Source organism: Platalea leucorodia (genome assembly GCF_965183815.1).
Source record: "Platalea leucorodia genome assembly, chromosome: 3".
Lineage (NCBI taxonomy): Eukaryota > Metazoa > Chordata > Aves > Pelecaniformes > Threskiornithidae > Platalea > Platalea leucorodia.
The window spans coordinates 22837287-22855444 of record NC_138825.1 but is presented as its reverse complement, the minus strand read 5'-3'; the positions used below and the strand labels follow the sequence as shown (position 1 = coordinate 22855444).

Here is an 18158-nt window from a genome sequence, read left to right as displayed (position 1 = left end):
TATTTTGAGCATTCATTAACTTCTTAGCTTTAGCTCTGTGGTTTTAAGGCACATTAAACACAGATGAAGTGATAAAATTAATCTTGAAGAAAATTAAACTCTGGATACAATTTTAAATTTTTAAAAAATGCCTTTGATTGGAACTCTTCACTTTATTATGCCATAAAAGTACCAGTAATGTTGAATTTTGTTTATGCTTTGAAAAACTGTTTTTCTTGTAGTTTGAAGGAGGCGAGTCCTTGTCCAGCAGCAACTTGGGTCAAAGATCTCGTCCTAGCAGTGACCTCAACAACAGTTCTGTGCAGTCTCCTGCTCACCTGAAGGTCCAGCGGAGTATATCAACTAATCAGAAACAACGGCGGTTCAGTGATCATGGTGGGGATGACATTCCAACAAGTAAAGTAACAAACACAATTTAAGTCTGAATGTGCAGTGTTTTGTGAACCTGGCAGGTCCACCACTCTGTGCATTTGTTGTGTATCATATCGTGCTCTGCTGTGATGCTTTTATTTGTATGAACGCTTCTATCATAAATCTGGGTCAATGTAATTTGCAGATTTAATTTTTTGGACTTGTTACTTGGTTGACTCACTAAATAAGAACTTGAGGATGTTTCCTGTTTAGGAAGTAATGGCAAAATATTGGTCTGGATAAACTCAAAGGCTGCAAACCATTATGTTTATCAGTGCATTTGGAGTTGGGGCCAAACTGTTTCCAGGAGACAACAATTTTACCAAGTATTCAGGAAACATTTTCAGGTGAAAGTGATTACATCAAAAAGGAGTGCGTATTTAAAACATTAAATGAAAGGTGATTTCCGCCCCCCCCCAAAAGAGAACTATCAAATGACTAGAAATATTTCTAAAATTTTGGCCCTTTTCTCTGCCTAATTTACATTGTTCTTTCTAATTTTTTTCCCCCAATACTATTCTCCCCATGTTAGTGTGGTGGTGTTTTTTTCCAAAAAAAGTAACCAATAGTCTGAAGATCATCAGCTGATGTAATTTTATTTCAAGGGAATGTAAAAATTCTATTGATGGAGGATTTGCCCCAAAGCATTTTAAAGAATGATGAGGGGGGAAGAACTGTAATTTTTCCAAGTACAAACATGCTTTTAAACAAAGTAGTTCTAGGGTTTTCAGGAGAAAAAGATCTTTCATAGTGTTTAGAAGAAAAGATATGCGGCAAAAAAAGTACTAAAAAAAGTAATTTGAAAAGTATCCTCTAATTCCTTTTTTCATAATATTGCATAAATTACATGGGTTTGAAAGGAGAATTACAATACTCTTCTAGGTTTTACATATTGATATGAAATGGAAACTAATTCTGAACTGCAAATTGGTAATGAAGAGAGAGTGGGTAAAAAGAACGTAGGCTGTCAAAGCTCAATTTAATAGGTTGGTACATGTGCTGAGTTTGCAGTCATACTTGTTCAAATGCTTTTTTTGGACTCGGAGAATTATATTTAGACTATTTTGGCCAAGAAAAATGCAGTGATTATTTTTAGGTATTATTAATACTGTTTTTATTTGGCAGTTGGTCCCTCAATTCCTCCTGCTGTGTCATACACAAAAAGGGCTCAGGCAAATAGTGTGGAAAGTGAACAGAAAGAAGACTGGGACAAAGATGTCTCACGCAAACTTAGCAGCACTACAGTGGGATCCAAAGGAGAGATGGCTGCAAGTCCACTTGTGGGTCCAGAAAGAAAGAAATCAACTACAGTTCCCAGTGTGAGTGTGTGAGCTTTTGGCTTGTTATATTTGTTTTTCCCTATTTAAACAAAATCTGCAGCATAAGGTTACTATAGACATAATGGTTACTGAATAAGCCGCTAAGTCTATTTCTGGTAACTTTTACTGGCAGACAGAAATAGGCTACAGTGGATGTCTTTTAAAATAAACCTTTCCCTTCCCCCCACAACTTTACTTTTTCTAACACTAACATAACAGTAAGCACGAGAATGTCTGCATTTGGGCAAAGTGAAGATCCGTCAAGACAAATAGTGGACATGAAAGAACATAAGAACAGAGCTAACATGGAGTGCTCTTTTTCTGGTTTCTAATGCTTGTAATATCTACAGGGAAGTCAAGGGACTTCTTGAAGTGGAGATTTCATCTGAATGATCCTACATGATATCCCTCATGAACTTTTTTTTCCTCTGTGAATTTGTCTTTTAGCTTTCTGAAACCACTTCATTTTGGACTTCAGAAATGGGGTGAGGTGAGGGGGAACAACGCACTTATTCCCTGGTGTATGTGCCTGTTCATGTTATGAGTTACAACCTGGTTCTTATGTTAAGAAATTATTAATTTGCTAGTTCTTCTGTTATGATATCATTTGTAGTTTTGTAAACCACTATCATATTACTGCCTCAGACAGCTTTGTTCCAAATAGGAGAGTCTGTCTCTCCTAATATGAAAGCATCTACGTTGCCTTGTGGAAGTTCATGTGCAGTGGTATCAGGTTTTACGATACACAATGAAAAAGTATTTTATGGTGTTTAAACAGCTACTTAGGAGCAAGAGTTTGGGGGGGGGGGAATACACATGAATCGTAATTTAAGATTCAAGCATACTTTTTGCTATTTAAGAGATGTGCTGTATTAAATACAAAAATTCTGGCCATCTTTTAAAACAGTAGATGAGCAGCAGGAATTCTCATTGTCCTTTGGGATTCTATGTGCTGGCTCCCATCTTGGATATTCTGGGAAGATGATAGATGATTCGTGTTTCTGCTGGAATTCTCTTTAAACAAAATAAATGCTGAAGTTCATTTAACTCTTAATGTTCTGCAGGCTGTGTCTGCAATATATCTGCAGATGCTTTAAACTTTTTTTTTTTTTTTTTTTTTTTTTTCAAATTTTAAATAGCGTTCCTCCCCCCTGCAAGAGTCTTTGAAATTATGGCTGTGTGGATTGCATGCACTGAGTCTTCTAAGATTAGATTTCATATCTGAGCTTTCCCAAAACTATATTGCCCCAAAGCTGATTACAGTCATGTATGGTACACGCTGAAATGTCAAAAGCATTTCTCTGCTTTGTGAGAACTAATTAAATGGAGTATCTTTGCTATGAAGAATGAGAAATTTATTTACTTGCTAATGGCAACTTCAGTATTTGTACATTTTTAGCTCTGTTACTCTTTTGGGGACTTCGAAAGGCTTTGTGATAGGCACAATAAAGGAATAGCGGTGTCTGATATTGCAACAACAGTTCAGGTTGAGCAGCTTACACAGAAAAAAAGTTAAGTTTTTTAAAACTCAAACATTTAAAATGAACAAAGCTAATTTAATGTGCACAATTTTAAAATACTTTTGTGTAACTTTGAGGGTAACATTGTTAGAGAAGGCAGAATTTCTTAAAAACATTTATCACCTTCAGTCATATTAGCCTAACTTACAAGAGTTTAATTTCAAAAACAGTTACTGCAGTCATTAATCTTCCTTACAAATTGGGTTTGAAACAGTTTATTCAGTAGTCTCTGCAGGGTGATACTAATGCCGAAAAGCTGTAGATGAGGGAGACCTAAACACACAGTAAATCTTGCAGAGTTCATGATGTCCTACAGTACCCTGAATTTAGTGTATTTGAAATCTTTTGTCAACATGCATCAATATGTAATGTTAGCACTCTGCAAACCTCTCCCACCCCAAATTCAATATGCACTGTATTAAAAACTGAGACTGGTACGTCATGTACTGAAAGGAAATCTTGAGCAGCTAATCTGTGCATGGCAGGGGGAGGAAGAGCACGTTTGCAGGTATTTTATGAAGCGTGTGCAAACTGAAATTAGTAACAGAAAGTTCCATCAGTATTCATTGCTCCAAGACCTACTTGGCATGTTATCTGCATCATAATTTCTGGGTTGACTGACGCAGATCGATAATCTTTTCATTTTTCTCTTGAAAACTCCTCTGACGGGGGCAACAAACTGTAAGGCTGGAGCTCTAGTTGGCAACTTAATCTGCACAGGGAAGCCTTTCAGCCTGCCAGATAGCTGTGTTCTCTGGGATTCCAGTTCGTTCTTTTGATCCCAAAGCCAAATAATTCAGTAACATAGTATGTGGGAATTGGATAATAATACTTAGTAAAACAAGTGTCAGCAAAATTAAATTTCTCCACTTTTAGCGTACTCTCAGCGGTACAGTAATGAGATGGTGAATGAGCTATTGGAAAAAAATAGCTAATGATATAAATGATTTGTGTCAACAGATTAACCTAGTTCATTTGAAGACATTAAGAATATATATAAACAGCTGAAACTCTATTTTGATTTGCTTCCAATGCTTACATTTTTGTACAACATAATATATAGTAGAATAAAGTATTTAATTTAATTTTAGTCTTAATTTTCTTCTAGAATAATGTATTTTCTGGTAGTGGAATGACAAGGAGGAACACTTACGTTTGTGAACGTTCTTCAGATCGCTATTCTGCGATACAGAATGGGAAGGACAACAGGTATGCTTCAACTTTTCTTGCTACAAGAACTGAGGCATAGAAGAAGTAGGTTATGCAATTAATCAGTACTGTTACGAAGCATGGTGTGAAATACATAAAGTCCGACTATATGTTTTCATCTTGTCTTCCACTGCAGTTTCTATGTTTGTGATGAAACTTAGAACTAAATGTGTATATCTGCCTTTGCCTCTTTTTATGGAATCACATTTATTACTAAGGGGTGTCTTCCAACACAGAGTAACTATGCTCACAACTAAGTAGGCAGTTCAACTGTCGAGAACTTCAGATGGATTGCCCTAACAGCGTAGCCTGATCCTTTTTCATTTCTCCTAGTAATCACTCAAAAAGTTGAAATTGTTAAGACTCGTCAATCCTTTTTGATACCATTTTTTGGCCTAAATAATATTTTAGTAGTGATGGTAACCAATTTGTATCTGTATGTGGGATAATAATTACACTCGGTTTAGTGTGTTTTGTTAAATACTATTGTATTTAACATTGCCACAATTACTTTTTAAGAAGTATGTTCTTTGTTCATCCTTGGTGTTAGTTTACCCCTGTACCTGACTGAAAAATAAAGCATTGGCTTTAATAGAGAGTAAAAAAACCTGGATTTTTCTAGTTTAAAGCAATAGATCCTACTCTGATTTTTTTAAGCTATTTAAATAAAATGGTTAAGGTAAAATGAACCAAAAAATCCCTAGCATGAAATAACATAATCTAGTAATGATGCATTTAATTTTGGAAATAGGAAAAGTGGCTGTGGATCTATATTTAAATGATGAACTATGGAACATGTAAAGTACAGCTATTTAAATTGCTTTAAGGAGGTATGTTAAAAAGCACAAAACTAATTTTCAATATTAATTTCAAATTATTAGATGGGTGTTTTCGAAAGTGTCTTTCCAAATTTTTTTTGTACCATTTAAAATATTATATATTTAAAATATTTGAACAACTTTTGTAACAATCCTTTTTTAAAAAGAAAGATAACACAGGTTGTTTAGGGTTAAAATATATACTAAAATAGATTAATAGTACTGAAAAGACAGCCGACTCTTAATCCCTATTCCTTTCATCAGTGCAATGAATATGCTCAATTCTTTGAGCATGTTCTGAAAAATTAAGGACGAGAATTTTCTTTTGAGTTGTATTTTTGCCTTTCCTACCATACATCGTGTTGCAGTTCAGTTTGGATTTGGTGTAGCTGAACATCTTGTGTCATTGGATTATTCATCCAAAATCTTTACCTCTTTGCTACAGATTTTATTTAGCTTTGGGCCTGTTGTTGCTAATACATTATTAATGCAATTTCATTTATGCTTGTAGAGGCAAAGCTGTAGTTTGGCTTAAGTCATTTGACTTTTGTTTTAAAAATTAATAACACGGTAGTTTTGCCGCTACTTTCATCCCTTCCTTGCCATTTAGGCAAAGCAGAAATAAAAGTATCGGTGGAAGGAACTGTATCTTGAAAGGGTTGGCCTAGCCTAGCAGTGGCTGGGATAGAGACCTGGTACAGGAGGAGAATATTTTTGCTTGAAGCAGAGCAAACCATTTTGTCCGCAGCAGGTGCTGCTCTGCCAGGCTCAGGAAGAAGCCTCCCCTCGCCTGGGGGGAGCACTGCCTTCTTCCTGGGGTCGTGGGCAGGCTTTTACATCATGTCTCTGTCAGAGAGGTAAGCTCCTGAGTGAGCTTTTACAGCTTTTCAAAATTTTATTTCACTTTTCAGTGCTTATTTGAAGGCAGGTTGAGGAGTTTTGGTTATCATGTGCCTGTAGGGATTTTATCTTTTGGAAGACATCCAGCATGGCAGCCCCAGGTACTGATAACCAGAGGATTTTTTTGAAATTGCAATGCCGTCACTGTTAGAGGCATTTTATGGCATATTGACATTCTCGAAGGTATTGAAGATGTCTTTCAGAAATGAATACAATTTTTTTTGTTGCTGAAGAAGTGTAGTAGCCATGTAATAAGGTACAAGTAATTCCAAATACATAACATTCCAAGGTGTTACCATGGTAGAAAACAAAATGATTAGAAATATAGACAGGAGGCTGTTTTGTTTGTCTTCATTGTTCCTTAGTGATATAACACCTCTAACTGTTCAATGGCTGAAAACATTTGGAAGAACTTAATCAGAATGGAAGGGAATTTTTCTCCCCTCCTGAGAATATTTTGACCACTTACCAAAAGTTCAAAAATGGCAACCTTTTTGGTAAATAAGGGGAAAAAATAATTCAGAACTGCTTTCGTGGCTGTTGAGTGGTTGCTGCCTGTTGACCTTCTCTTCCAGAGCTCGGGGCTTTCTGATGGAGCTACCTTTCCCTTAAAACACTACGGAAAAGTCCAGAGGAGAAGTACAACTTGGTACTTTAAAAACACAGTCACTTCCAAGTGATAATATGACAACAGTTCCAAATGTTCCAAGTTTTAGGTGTTTGAGTTTTAACTGAAAATAAGGGTATTCATTTCACACAAAGAGAGTCTATTTAATCAATCTATTTAAGTCTTTGGCAAATTTCTTTTTCAGTGTTTTTCACTATTTCCATGTACTCTTTGTAGTCTTTCTTCATTACTTTGAATAATGTGTGTGTAAGCTTTAATCTTGGGAGGAGTGGAAAGGCCTAATTTAACATATGTGGTGACTTGATTTATGGATGAATATAATTTTCTCAGAATTCTGTATTTTAGCTGACTAAGGCAGCCTGGTCACTCAGTCTTCTGGTTATTTAAACAGCACTTGCCATGTTATAAAAGAAAATTAGTTGTTGTTTTCCCTGTTTTCTATAGGGTTTTACACTAACTTTTCTTTTCCCTTTTCATTCGTCCATCCCTCCTGCCTTGCTGCCATGGTAAAAGCCTAACAGAAATGTCTGCGAGTAGCACATCTTCTGCAGGCTCTACTGTAGCTTCTGCTGTATCAACACGGCCTCGACATCAAAAGTCCATGTCTGCCTCTGGACACCCTATAAAAGTTACACTGCCAACCATCAAAGATGGCACTGAAGCTTACCGACCAAGGTAATAAATTGATTATTGTTTCTTTAATGCTGTGCACTTTAAAAATGTTGTTGTTCAGTTCATGATATGCTTCAATATGTTTGTAATCTATTCAAAACTGTCATGTTGCATTCTAACAGTAGCTTACTCAAGTAGTGTGGGTATTACAGATGATTTAAGCCTGACTTTGTTCATCTCACATGTTTGCATACAGTTAAAGAAGTTCCTTGACTGCCTCCCTCTGGAAGCTTCTGGAAAACTTAAGAATTTAACTAATTTAGAAAGGACCGTGCAGCACAGACCACCATTCAAATGAAATACTGAAATGCTAACCTCTTGGTTTTGTAGATTGCTAGGCTCATTTCTGTCTAAAAGCAGCATAGTATAGTTGCTCTTACTATTAACTGCCCAGATAGCTTTATACATTTATTATTTGTGCCAGATGATTACTTCTTAAGAAATATCTGTTAAGTTTTTGGAGTGTTTGTGTGTTAAAGGTTTTGATGAACATATTTTTCCAGAAGAGGGCTGGGAACACTTTCAGATCTTACTACAGACTTTTCTACCTTTTGTCCTATCATCTGTGTATACTTTTTTAACTGCTCTTAATACTTGAAATAATTTGATTTTACAATGAAAATATCTCTTGATTATTTCTAAGTATGAATCATAAAAGCAAATCAGTAGTGGATTCAGGTTTTTAAAAAAAAAAAAAAAAAAGAATCAAGAGCGGGGGTTTTTTCCTATCTTTGAGAAATGGTTGTCGTGTAGGAGGGTTTCTAGCATAGTCTTTATTTATGCTTCTGTTTTCCCAGCAGTGCAACTCAAAGAGTGCCTGCTGCTTCCCCATCTGCTCATAGTATTAGCACTACCACTCCAGACCGAACCCGCTTTCCTCGGGGGAGTTCAAGTCGAAGCACTTTCCATGGTGAGCAGCTAAGGGAGCGGCGTAATGCCACTTACAATGGACCGCCCGCCTCACCATCACATGAAACCGGTGCTTTTGCACATGCTAGAAGAGGGACATCAACTGGTATAATAAGCAAGATAACTTCCAAGTTTGTTCGCAGGTTAGTACCTCGATTTTTAAGAGAAAAAAAAAAAAAAGCCCAGCCTATAAGTAGGGCCATAATTGCGAAGTCATTGAGAATTTCTAGTTTTAAGTTTGAAGTAAATGTAAATTTAGTTAGAATGCTGCTTGTTTGTGTGTTCCTTCCAGAACCTGCCTTGTTTTACTTCTCTGTGTATATTGTAACCCTTATGTTTGACCAGCTATTCTGCTTCTTTGTCTTAAAGGAGCAAGAGAACGCTACTCAAAATTTTTTTTGCTCATGCTTTTCAGCTAAAATACAAAGATGCTACAATTGAGTTTAAATCAAATGAACTTAAATACTGGAAGCAGTGACTTAAAAATAAGTCATTGCTTAATGTTAACAGTATTTTAACTGGGTGCAGTTCGTTGCAAGGACTATATTTACAACGATTTTATTGCTGTGCTTAGAGGGAATAGGTATAACATTATTTCAGGGAATTCTTAAGTCTGTGAATAAATGAGAAGCTTAGAAGTGGGCAGAAGTCTGGATATACTAATATTTCAGTATCATGCAGCCTCTCATATTATGTTACCAGCTTCTTCAAATGTAAGTTCAGGATTCTGAAAGAAGAAAACCCACACACCCTGGACCTACGTTTATTCCTGTGATGATGCTAACAGTAGTAATACTGTGAGGAGAGGTGCTGGCAAAGACTTTCAGATACGCTGCTTAAAATCAAATGACTGTTGACTCAACAGTCACAATAGCTTTCCCAAAAGGGGACTTAATTATCAGTTTGCCTCTTTCTGACAGTGATTTACCTATAATTCTTAAGCCTACTTATGGATGTGTCCATACTGCATTATTGTCAGTTTTACAACAGAATTATATCTTGGAAACCTCTATTTTCTTTGCAGAATTATGCTGTTACATAGTGAATTCTCGGATTTGTGTGTAAAAAAAAAAAAAAAAAAAATCAAAGTTAGGTTAAGCTAATAGTTGCAAATTTGTAAGTAAAATATGAATTGCGTAAGGTGGTATTACAAGGGAAAAGAAGAGAGAAAGCTAGAAATGCAGTTATGTTCCTCATAAAATGGATTTAACCTGGTGAGCTGATAGTGCATCAGTGTCTGTCTAAGTAATACCTCCTGTGATGACCTAAAAAAAAAAAAAAAAGTATGTGAATGCTTTTCTTTTTTCAGAAACCTGAAGATACATGACTATGATCCTCCATTATTCGTATCTCCAGCACTTACATAGTTGGGGGGAGAGAGTTTGATCTCTGGTTTTAAAAAGAAAAAAAAAAAAAAGTTAGAGCGTAGTCAGGTGTGTCAGTGTAGAATTCCAAATGGGAAGAAAGGTATTTTCTGTTAAGTAACTAACCGATTTCAAGAGCACAGGCTGGTTTTTTGCTTTATAGCTCACTGTTATTTGCAAGGAATGGTATCTTGAATTTTTTTGGAGAGTCAGATCGAAGAATTAATATTTTCATTATGTTAAACTACAATATTAAAATAATATTGTACATTGTGTATTTAGAATTAACATATTGTAAATTGATGTTTTTTAAAATTATCTTTACAATAGAACTTTTTTATACAATATCCTATTATGTTTTATACTGCTAAAAATACATTTTCCTATAGTGAAGGCCTTGTAGGGCTTTTGTTTGTTTGTTTTGTTGCTGGGGGGCATGTGTTTGTTGGTGTTTTGTTGTGTTTTTATTTTTTTAAACTTTGGGTTGTTTGAGATTTTTAGTGGCTGGGATTACATGGGTGGAGGTTCAGGGGGGTTTTTTGCTCTTCTAGTTGGATCACGTAACTGCATGCCTTTTAACTTCTGTACTGTTCAGGAAATAATGGTTTAAAGCATACTTTGACTAGAAGGTGTCATGAAAGACTTTTTTTACTATCTTTTGGCAAAGGTAAATGCCTTTTCTGGTAAGTATATAAAATAAATGCATAATGAGAATGCTTAATGAATAGGGTATTGAAGTATTTTTTAATCAATGGTTTATGTCAGATGATACTTCTCTGATGTTAGTTACTAAAGTATTTGTGTTTTGAAGGTATTAAATTAATTAGCTAATTGAAATTGGGTGCTAAAATGTTTGTACAGCAGCACTAGGAACGTACCTGGGTGGCTTATACAATTTCTGGATATTTTTCAAGTTGCTTCAGACTAAAAAGGCATAATACAAAACAGTTCCTTGGTAAAGTACAGCTCTAATTCAACAAGATAAAAAATATATATTTAACCTCAAGTTCACCAGTAATCTTGCCGAAGTCAATGTAACAGCTGATTTGCTTAACGTTAAGCAGATGTTGAAGTAACCTTTCTGAACTGGGCTCCAAACATTTGGTATTGCAAACTCTTAGGCACGTCTTATCTTTAATTACTTGAGTGTGCTTAAGCATGGGCATGTACCTCGGTGCTTTCAGGACTGAGGTCTAAAGGCCTGGCCCAGAAGGGTGCAGAGTGGAGCCCCCCGGACCACCTTGATCGACTGCTCCTCTGTGCTTGCTGGAATTACATGTGGCCATTGCTCTGTCTGCAGTCGGTTGAGAACATGTTAATTTTACCATCAGTTTAAAAAAAAAACTTTAAACAATTACATGTCAGAGCTGAAAGAAGTTAAGGTATCATAAACGGGAATTAAAATTACAGCTGTGAAAAAATACTATTAAACAGTATTAGGCTTGACATTACTGATTTTTTTTTTTTTGTTCGGTAGCTATTTAACATTGTTCTAGATGTAGGTTTTCTTAACTTTTATTTTTCACCTTTATCATTGAATCTCAACCTTAACTTTGTTTTGAGGGATCCAAGTGAAGGCGAAGCCAGTGGCAGAACTGACACCTCAAGGTGAGGAGCCACTATTAATACTTCGCTCCTAGGTCTTTCGCATCAAGGTTTAAGTGATTTCTTAAAGATTTTTAATCAGGATGTAAAATAGAATAGTGCTTAAGTAATCTGCATTTCAAAAATGTTTTTTATTGGGGGGGGAGGGGGTTTTGGTGAGGTCCTTTATCCCTCATTTTTGCTTTCCTGCGAAGTATTTAATATAAAACTTTATTTAAGCATATTCCTTTGAATAATAAAGCCCAGGGTAGGAGTTAACCAATCATTTAGGCACTTAAAATCATGTTTTGGCTTATAAATATTTAATGGTGTTTACTTTTGGTTTCAGTGGAAAATGTAGTATACTTTGTGTGTGCCCGTGTGTATATATTAAATTTTTACTATAGTTACATACTGTGTTCATTACTAAAGCTGCTGTTTGCCAGAAGTAAACACCTTCCAGTCCCTGAGAAATGAATGTCACTTTGCTCTGAGAATAAAATAAGTGACATTCAGACAAAAAGGCTGGTGACTGCTAAATATTGAATTTGTATGGCAACTGCTGTACACAAATCTGTAGATGCTTTGTTAGTAATAAAGCATTCCTTCATATGCTCGTTTTCCAGTATATCTGCTCTTTTGCCATGTTTCAGCATTTGGTTCTGCATCTTTGGTGTGCTTAGCACAGTGCATAACTTTTTATTTTTATGCTCTCTAATGAACAGGCATTGTAGTTTGCATTCTAAACTGGTTACGTACAGAAAGTATCAACTTAGTTTTCAAAACAGAAAGCCTTTATTTAAAAAAAAAAAAAAGCAGCACATTCTTAACAGGATACATTGTTTAATACATAATGCATTTTATGTACGTTAGCTCTTTTCAATTCAAAGTCTGTTAGCTGTCAAATTCTTGACATGGAAAGGGAAAAGAGTAATCAAATGTTCAAATGAAATGAAGTGTGAAGTTGCTTTCAGCTCTTGCTTTCATTCTCTAGCTTCCTCTACTTTTTGTCATCCTACAGTGTCTGTTTTGGGCTAAAAGTTGTTTGAGATCTTATCCCTGCCATGCTCTATCCCTTAATATCGATGTGGTTCTCTGGGGAACACACTGAAAGTGAATTTAAAAATGCTTGTTTTGACTCCTCTCTGAATAGTGACAGTTTATAGATTATCGAAATGAGAACAGCACCTTTCCCCAGTGATGGATGGGGAGGCATCAGGCGTCTTAAGTACCTGGGACAAGAACACAAATAGTTGGCTGTGGAACTACTTTAAAATAATTAGTGCTGTTTCTCAAAATGCTTTCTAGAATGGAGTAAGTAATCTATTCAGTAAGGAAGCATTAGAGTAAGAACATTCATTGGAAACTACTCCCTTGAAACTTTGTCCGAGTCATTTTATCAACTAAAATACTTGGTGTCTACATGTCACTGTTTCTTTGGTGAAAAAGCTGCTGGCTCTGTACTCAATTGGTTGACAAACAAGCTGTTTACGACCGTATTACAGCACAAAATTCTGCTTCATCAGTTAAAATAAAGCATGTTATTATAAGGTCTTTTTACACAGAGAGAGGTCAAAAATACATAACAAATGCAAAAGCGGGAAAGGCGGAAAAGAGGGGAGGGAATTAACTGAAGACTTTTGAATCGCAGGGTGGGGTTTCTTCCTCTGCTGCTTTTACAGTATGATTTATGCTTCAGGATTGTGTCCCTCAACTTCAGTTTTGTTGGTGTATGGCATGCTCCAGATCATGAAATCAGCAGAACTTCAGTCATGCTTTTACATAGATTCCACTTTCTTTGGAGCAGTATGGAGTAACGTGTGTCTGCTGCAGTTACCATTGCACATGTTGTCATCAGAAAGTTTTAGAGCAGGGGTTTCCAAACTTGCTTTGCTTGTGTGCCACCGCTGGGAGCTGCACCAGTGCTGGTAGCAGCTCCCAGTGCTGTGCCGAAGCGTGCACGAGTGTAGGAGATGGTGCACAACTGTTCCCACAGTATCCATCTAACTCTTTGAATTAGCTTGCGTGTGACTAGTGGTGTGTCAGTCGCAGTTTAGAAACCCCTGTCCTAGAACTGTATTTCTCTTCTGTCTTTCGGCTATACTGCTTTTATTTTTGACTGTTCTGTATGTCACTTCTTCCAGGAGTGCTTCTGGGGAGCCAAAAGACAGGGAGAAGGAGGATAGCAAAGATTCGAAGCCACGCTCCTTGCGGTTCACGTGGAGTATGAAGACCACTAGTTCTATGGACCCGAACGATATGATGAGAGAGATTCGGAAAGTGTTAGACGCTAATAACTGTGATTACGAACAAAAAGAGAGGTTTTTGCTCTTCTGTGTTCATGGTGATGCACGACAAGATAGCCTTGTTCAGTGGGAGATGGAAGTCTGCAAACTGCCACGATTGTCGCTCAATGGAGTTCGTTTCAAGAGAATATCCGGGACTTCTATCGCATTTAAGAACATTGCATCCAAGATAGCAAACGAGCTTAAGCTGTAAAGAGAACCTAAATTTTTTGGGATCAGGGAAGATTCATACATGATCTACACTTTGAATGTACTGGTTACGCCTAACGTGATTGGCCTGTGAAACTCCCCATGTAGAAATTGCCCTTATTGCAATAAGGTTATACATAGTTATTCAGAATTGTAAAGTTAAATCCAGTATGACCTATATTAAATAACTGTAGCTAAAGAAGTTATGTTCACATGTACAGGTAAGTATATAGAGCATTCTGTTCATTTTATGTTCATAGAGTTGTATAATAAAAAGATGACTGCTTAAATTCAGATCTTGTATAGTTGTCTAGATTTCTGCACAGAAATGTATGTTTGATGCTTTCAGTTGGAAAAGTTCTTCCCTATCATTTACATTTTTGGTGGTTTTTATAAGTCTTACCTCTATCATGCGTTTTTTAAAAAAACTTGTGTCCTGAGTCAAATGCACAAAAATAGTTTTCACAACTGTAGCATGACCATTTTTAATTATTTAAAGATTGTTCATGATTTGAACCAAAAGTCGATGAATAATCGGCTTTTGTTCTACACGAGACTGTTCTGCTTATCTTTGGCTCTTATCCTTGTTATTGGACAGTGTTTAGTTGGGGAAAAAAAAAAAAAAATACATGTTTACAGTGTTGGCACTTACCGTTTAAAAACTTTGTTCTTGCCTTGGGCCAGCTCAGAGCTGTGGGGGAACAGAAACCAGGCGTAAGTGATGTTCTGTCTGCAAATTACAGTGCTTACTCCCATGGCCCATTAACAAATGTAGCACCAAAATGGAGAACCGCAACTATTTCATTTGAATATCATGGTGTAAAATATCACTTGTTTGCTGCCTTCAGAATACTATAAATTCCATTTTATGGAAATATATTAATATTGGGACTGTTTAATAGCACAAGGTAATCTGAAGTGTTGACCAATTGTATACGTTAATAATACCACCTCAGGAATTAGCTTGGCTTTTGGAACATGTGCCTCCAAAGAGTACATGCAATTCCACATAATATTTTACAGCTAAACATACATTGTTTATAATGATAAATTGTTGATTTATGCTTTTGTGGTTGTACAGTTTGTTCCCATGTAACCTGTTTGTGTTTAATATTTTACCAGATTTCTTGTATTTATTCCACATCATTATGCCTGTAATGTGCAGCTTTGTAATTAGGCACTTGCCTACGGAAAAGAAAAGAAAAAAAAAAAAAACCCACATTTTTTTCCTTCATAATTAATGATTATAACTATGTAAAACCACTAGTACTGGTACATTTTAATACTTGTTATTTTGTACTGAATTAACCATAGAGGTTGGTTGTGCAATGTTATTTAATGTCGTAATTACTGTAATATCAACATATGGGCCCCATCTGCACACTCTTGTGAAGAATAGAAAGTTCATTAAGAAATTGTCACTTTAAAAAATAAAAACTAAAAAAAAAGCTGTGGTAAACTCTGTAACCCTAAGTTAGAAGGCTGTAAGTGTAGTAAATGTGCCATTCTCTAATGGCTTCTTGACTGAGATGGACTTTACATACTGTACTGTGATGTAGCTTTCCTCTGTAACAGTTATGTTCGGAAATGGACGTGTATTGTTGCCTTAGAAAAAGGGTGGTGTTTGGAAAGAAAGAACTGTAGCCCCTTTTCTTTTTTTTATCTGATGTTCATTGAAACAAAATCTGATGCAAGTCATCTTGATTCACTGGTGCACTCTATTAAAACTTACTTGAACAGTTCTCATACTAAAATACTTGTTGTTTGCCCTTTATAAAAGCGCAGTAATTACTGCAGGTAGTAGAATAGTCTAAAGCTGTACAGGTTTCATCTTCAATGTTGTGTGAATTCAAGATTAGCATTGCATTGGTTCTGTGGTCCTGTGCTGTCCAGAAAGTAGCAATGGTTTAGCACTTAGAAATGGATGTCCAGGAGCTTTTCCAGAAATTCACCTGAAATCAGCCTCGGGGTCGGGGGGGAGGGGGGGTGTGTCTGCTCAATTTACCTGTATGTGTCCATGACTGTTCAGTTATCCTTGAAAATACACCACTGGAACGTAACCGTGATGTTAATCCAAGATCACATATGAACTTAGTCATGAAACAAAACCCTTTGCCTTTTCAGAAGCTTCGGTGGAAAAAATACAGGTCATGCTGTGAGATGGTAGATTAAGTTACTTACGCTAGCTTCCCGCTTTGCAGGCCCTGTTTTTACATGGCTAACTCTGCCCTAGGTTGTCGCTGGCTTTCAGCACTTCGTGTAACCAGAGATGTATTAATGTTCCGCAAAGCACAGGCAGCATTTCAGGAGGACAGAGGTTACAAATTTTAGTTCAACTCTCCCATGAAACACGGCACCCCAAAGTGCCAATTTAATGTTTCTATGTACGGACAGTTTGCAAATGGTATTACTTCCAGTAGCTGCCAGCAGTGTGAAATTGCCCTGATTCCCAAACCCTCCTTTTGCCTTGTTGGAAGATGAGCTGTGAACCACCTCGTGCGCTCTGTAGCAAACGCACCGAGCGCTTCAGCGAGGGCACAATCCGAGTGCGAAAGGTGTAGCTGCACCCAAACACAGCGTTTGGCTTTCCAAATCTCCTGTTCCTGGCAGGAATAAGATGGGAAGATCCAAGAAAGAGGCTTTCAGAACCGCTGGTTGTATTAGCAAGCGGAGTGTACTCAGTATGGAAATCAGTAAGATGTTGCATACTGAATCCTCAGTGCCTGTTTGAGTCCCTCAACAGTTGCCTTGTTATGTACCTGTTACGTATAAGTTACTCCTCAGGTAAGCGTGGGTTAAGAACATTTGGATCCAAAATGCAGCTTGACTTTCACGTGGGAGGGGATCAGCGTGGCATTTTATCAGCACAGCCTTAACTTGAGAAATCCGAAAGAGGGTCAAATGGCACATCGTGTTCCACAGCTCCAGGAAGGGACAGGGATGTCTCAGACCTTCAGAGGGCTTGCGTATTTGATTGTAATTTCTTGGCAGCATTTCTAGGGGGTGTTTCAGGTGGGCGGGGGGTGAACAGTTAGACTACGGCACGGTTCTGCTGGTTTGGGTTGGGGTTGGTTTTTTTGTTTTTCTTTGTTTAAGGTATACAGACACTTCCAAACTAAATAGACCCCTTTTCATGCAGTCCAGTTTAAAACATTAAAATGTTTATAGGTCAATGAAAGGACTATAAACATTCGCTCCTGCTTCTGTGGATGAAAAATAATGCTCGAGAACCAAGTGATGTCATTAATGCCATATAGTTACAATGTACGAGAACCAAGTGGCATTATTACCGTCATACAGGTGATGCTAAAATTGAGACTTTTGATACCCAGTGTCGTACACCTAAGAGGTACCTTGGGCCTCTCAATCTCAGAACGTGTTGTGGCTCCCCTGCCGCCACGCAAACGGAGACAGTAAATCTCAACTGAGTGATGTGTTCTCCAAGGTTTCTGTAGATGAACTCTGGAAAATGAAACCAACTGGTGAGGTACAAACCCAGCCTGTGGGGAAAGGCCTGCCCCTTTTGAGAAGGCAGATTATCTTTCACTATCTTTGTACTTCTCATTTAGGGGCAAAGTATACATTTAGTAATGGAGCTGTAAATAGAAAACGTAGACATAAACACTTTTCAAAGCCCCAGAAAAACATTTAGTGCATTCTTATTTGTTTAAAATTTTTCAAGGTGGATTGAGGTTAACAAGATGAAAGATCCCATTCAACAGCCACTTACAGGTTATTGATATTTTATTTCTTGGCGCTACTACTTCATCAGCATCAAGCAATTACTTCATCCCTTAAACTATCTAAGAAAGTATCACATGAAAATCTACAGCAATGTATCGGAGCATGCAAAATTTAACTCCTATACCTTGCTGCTTCAGGCTCCCTGACATAGAATCATAGAATCGTTAAGGTTGGAAAAGACCCTTAAGATCATCAAGTCCAACCGTTAACCTATCACTGCCAAGTCCACCACCAAACCATGTCCTCGAGCACCAGGTCTACCCGTCTTTTAAATACCTCCAGGGATGGGCACTCAACCACGTCCCTGGGCAGCCTGTTCCAGTGCCTGACCACCCTTTCGGTGACGAAGTTTTTCCTAATATCCAGCCTAAACTTCCCCTGGTGCAGCTTGAGGCCATGTGATTGTTGTTAAAACAGGTAGGTGGGACAGGACCAATGGTGCTGCTCTGTTTCGCTGTCTCTGCAGCGTTCAGGACGTACCCGCACCTGCAGGGTGTAGGCGAGTTCAGCACCCGGCTCCCGGCGGTGGAGAGAACCGGGCGGCTCAGGGCCCTGCCGCAGCCGGAGGAGCTCCGAGGGCCACGC

General features: G+C 37.4%; 1 protein-coding gene across 5 annotated transcripts in view; it reads left to right on the top strand.

Moving 5' to 3' along the window:
* MARK1 (microtubule affinity regulating kinase 1) overlaps positions 1-15538 on the top strand; it is a 61833-nt gene extending 46295 nt beyond the window's left edge. The window contains exons 12-18 of one of the 5 annotated variants that reach the window (XM_082307473.1): positions 222-375; positions 1537-1730; positions 4359-4459; positions 7319-7480; positions 8278-8529; positions 11314-11358; positions 13479-15538. In XM_082307473.1, coding sequence (XP_082163599.1) covers positions 222-375; positions 1537-1730; positions 4359-4459; positions 7319-7480; positions 8278-8529; positions 11314-11358; positions 13479-13833 — 1263 coding nt within the window. In that variant the 3' untranslated portion in view covers positions 13834-15538. Of the gene's footprint in view, positions 1-221; positions 397-1536; positions 1731-4358; positions 4460-7318; positions 7481-8274; positions 8530-11313; positions 11359-13478 lie in introns of all 5 variants that reach the window. The other 4 variants (XM_082307472.1, XM_082307471.1, XM_082307470.1 and 1 more) reach the window with 4 other exon arrangements.
* The last annotated feature ends 2620 nt before the right edge of the window (positions 15539-18158 follow it).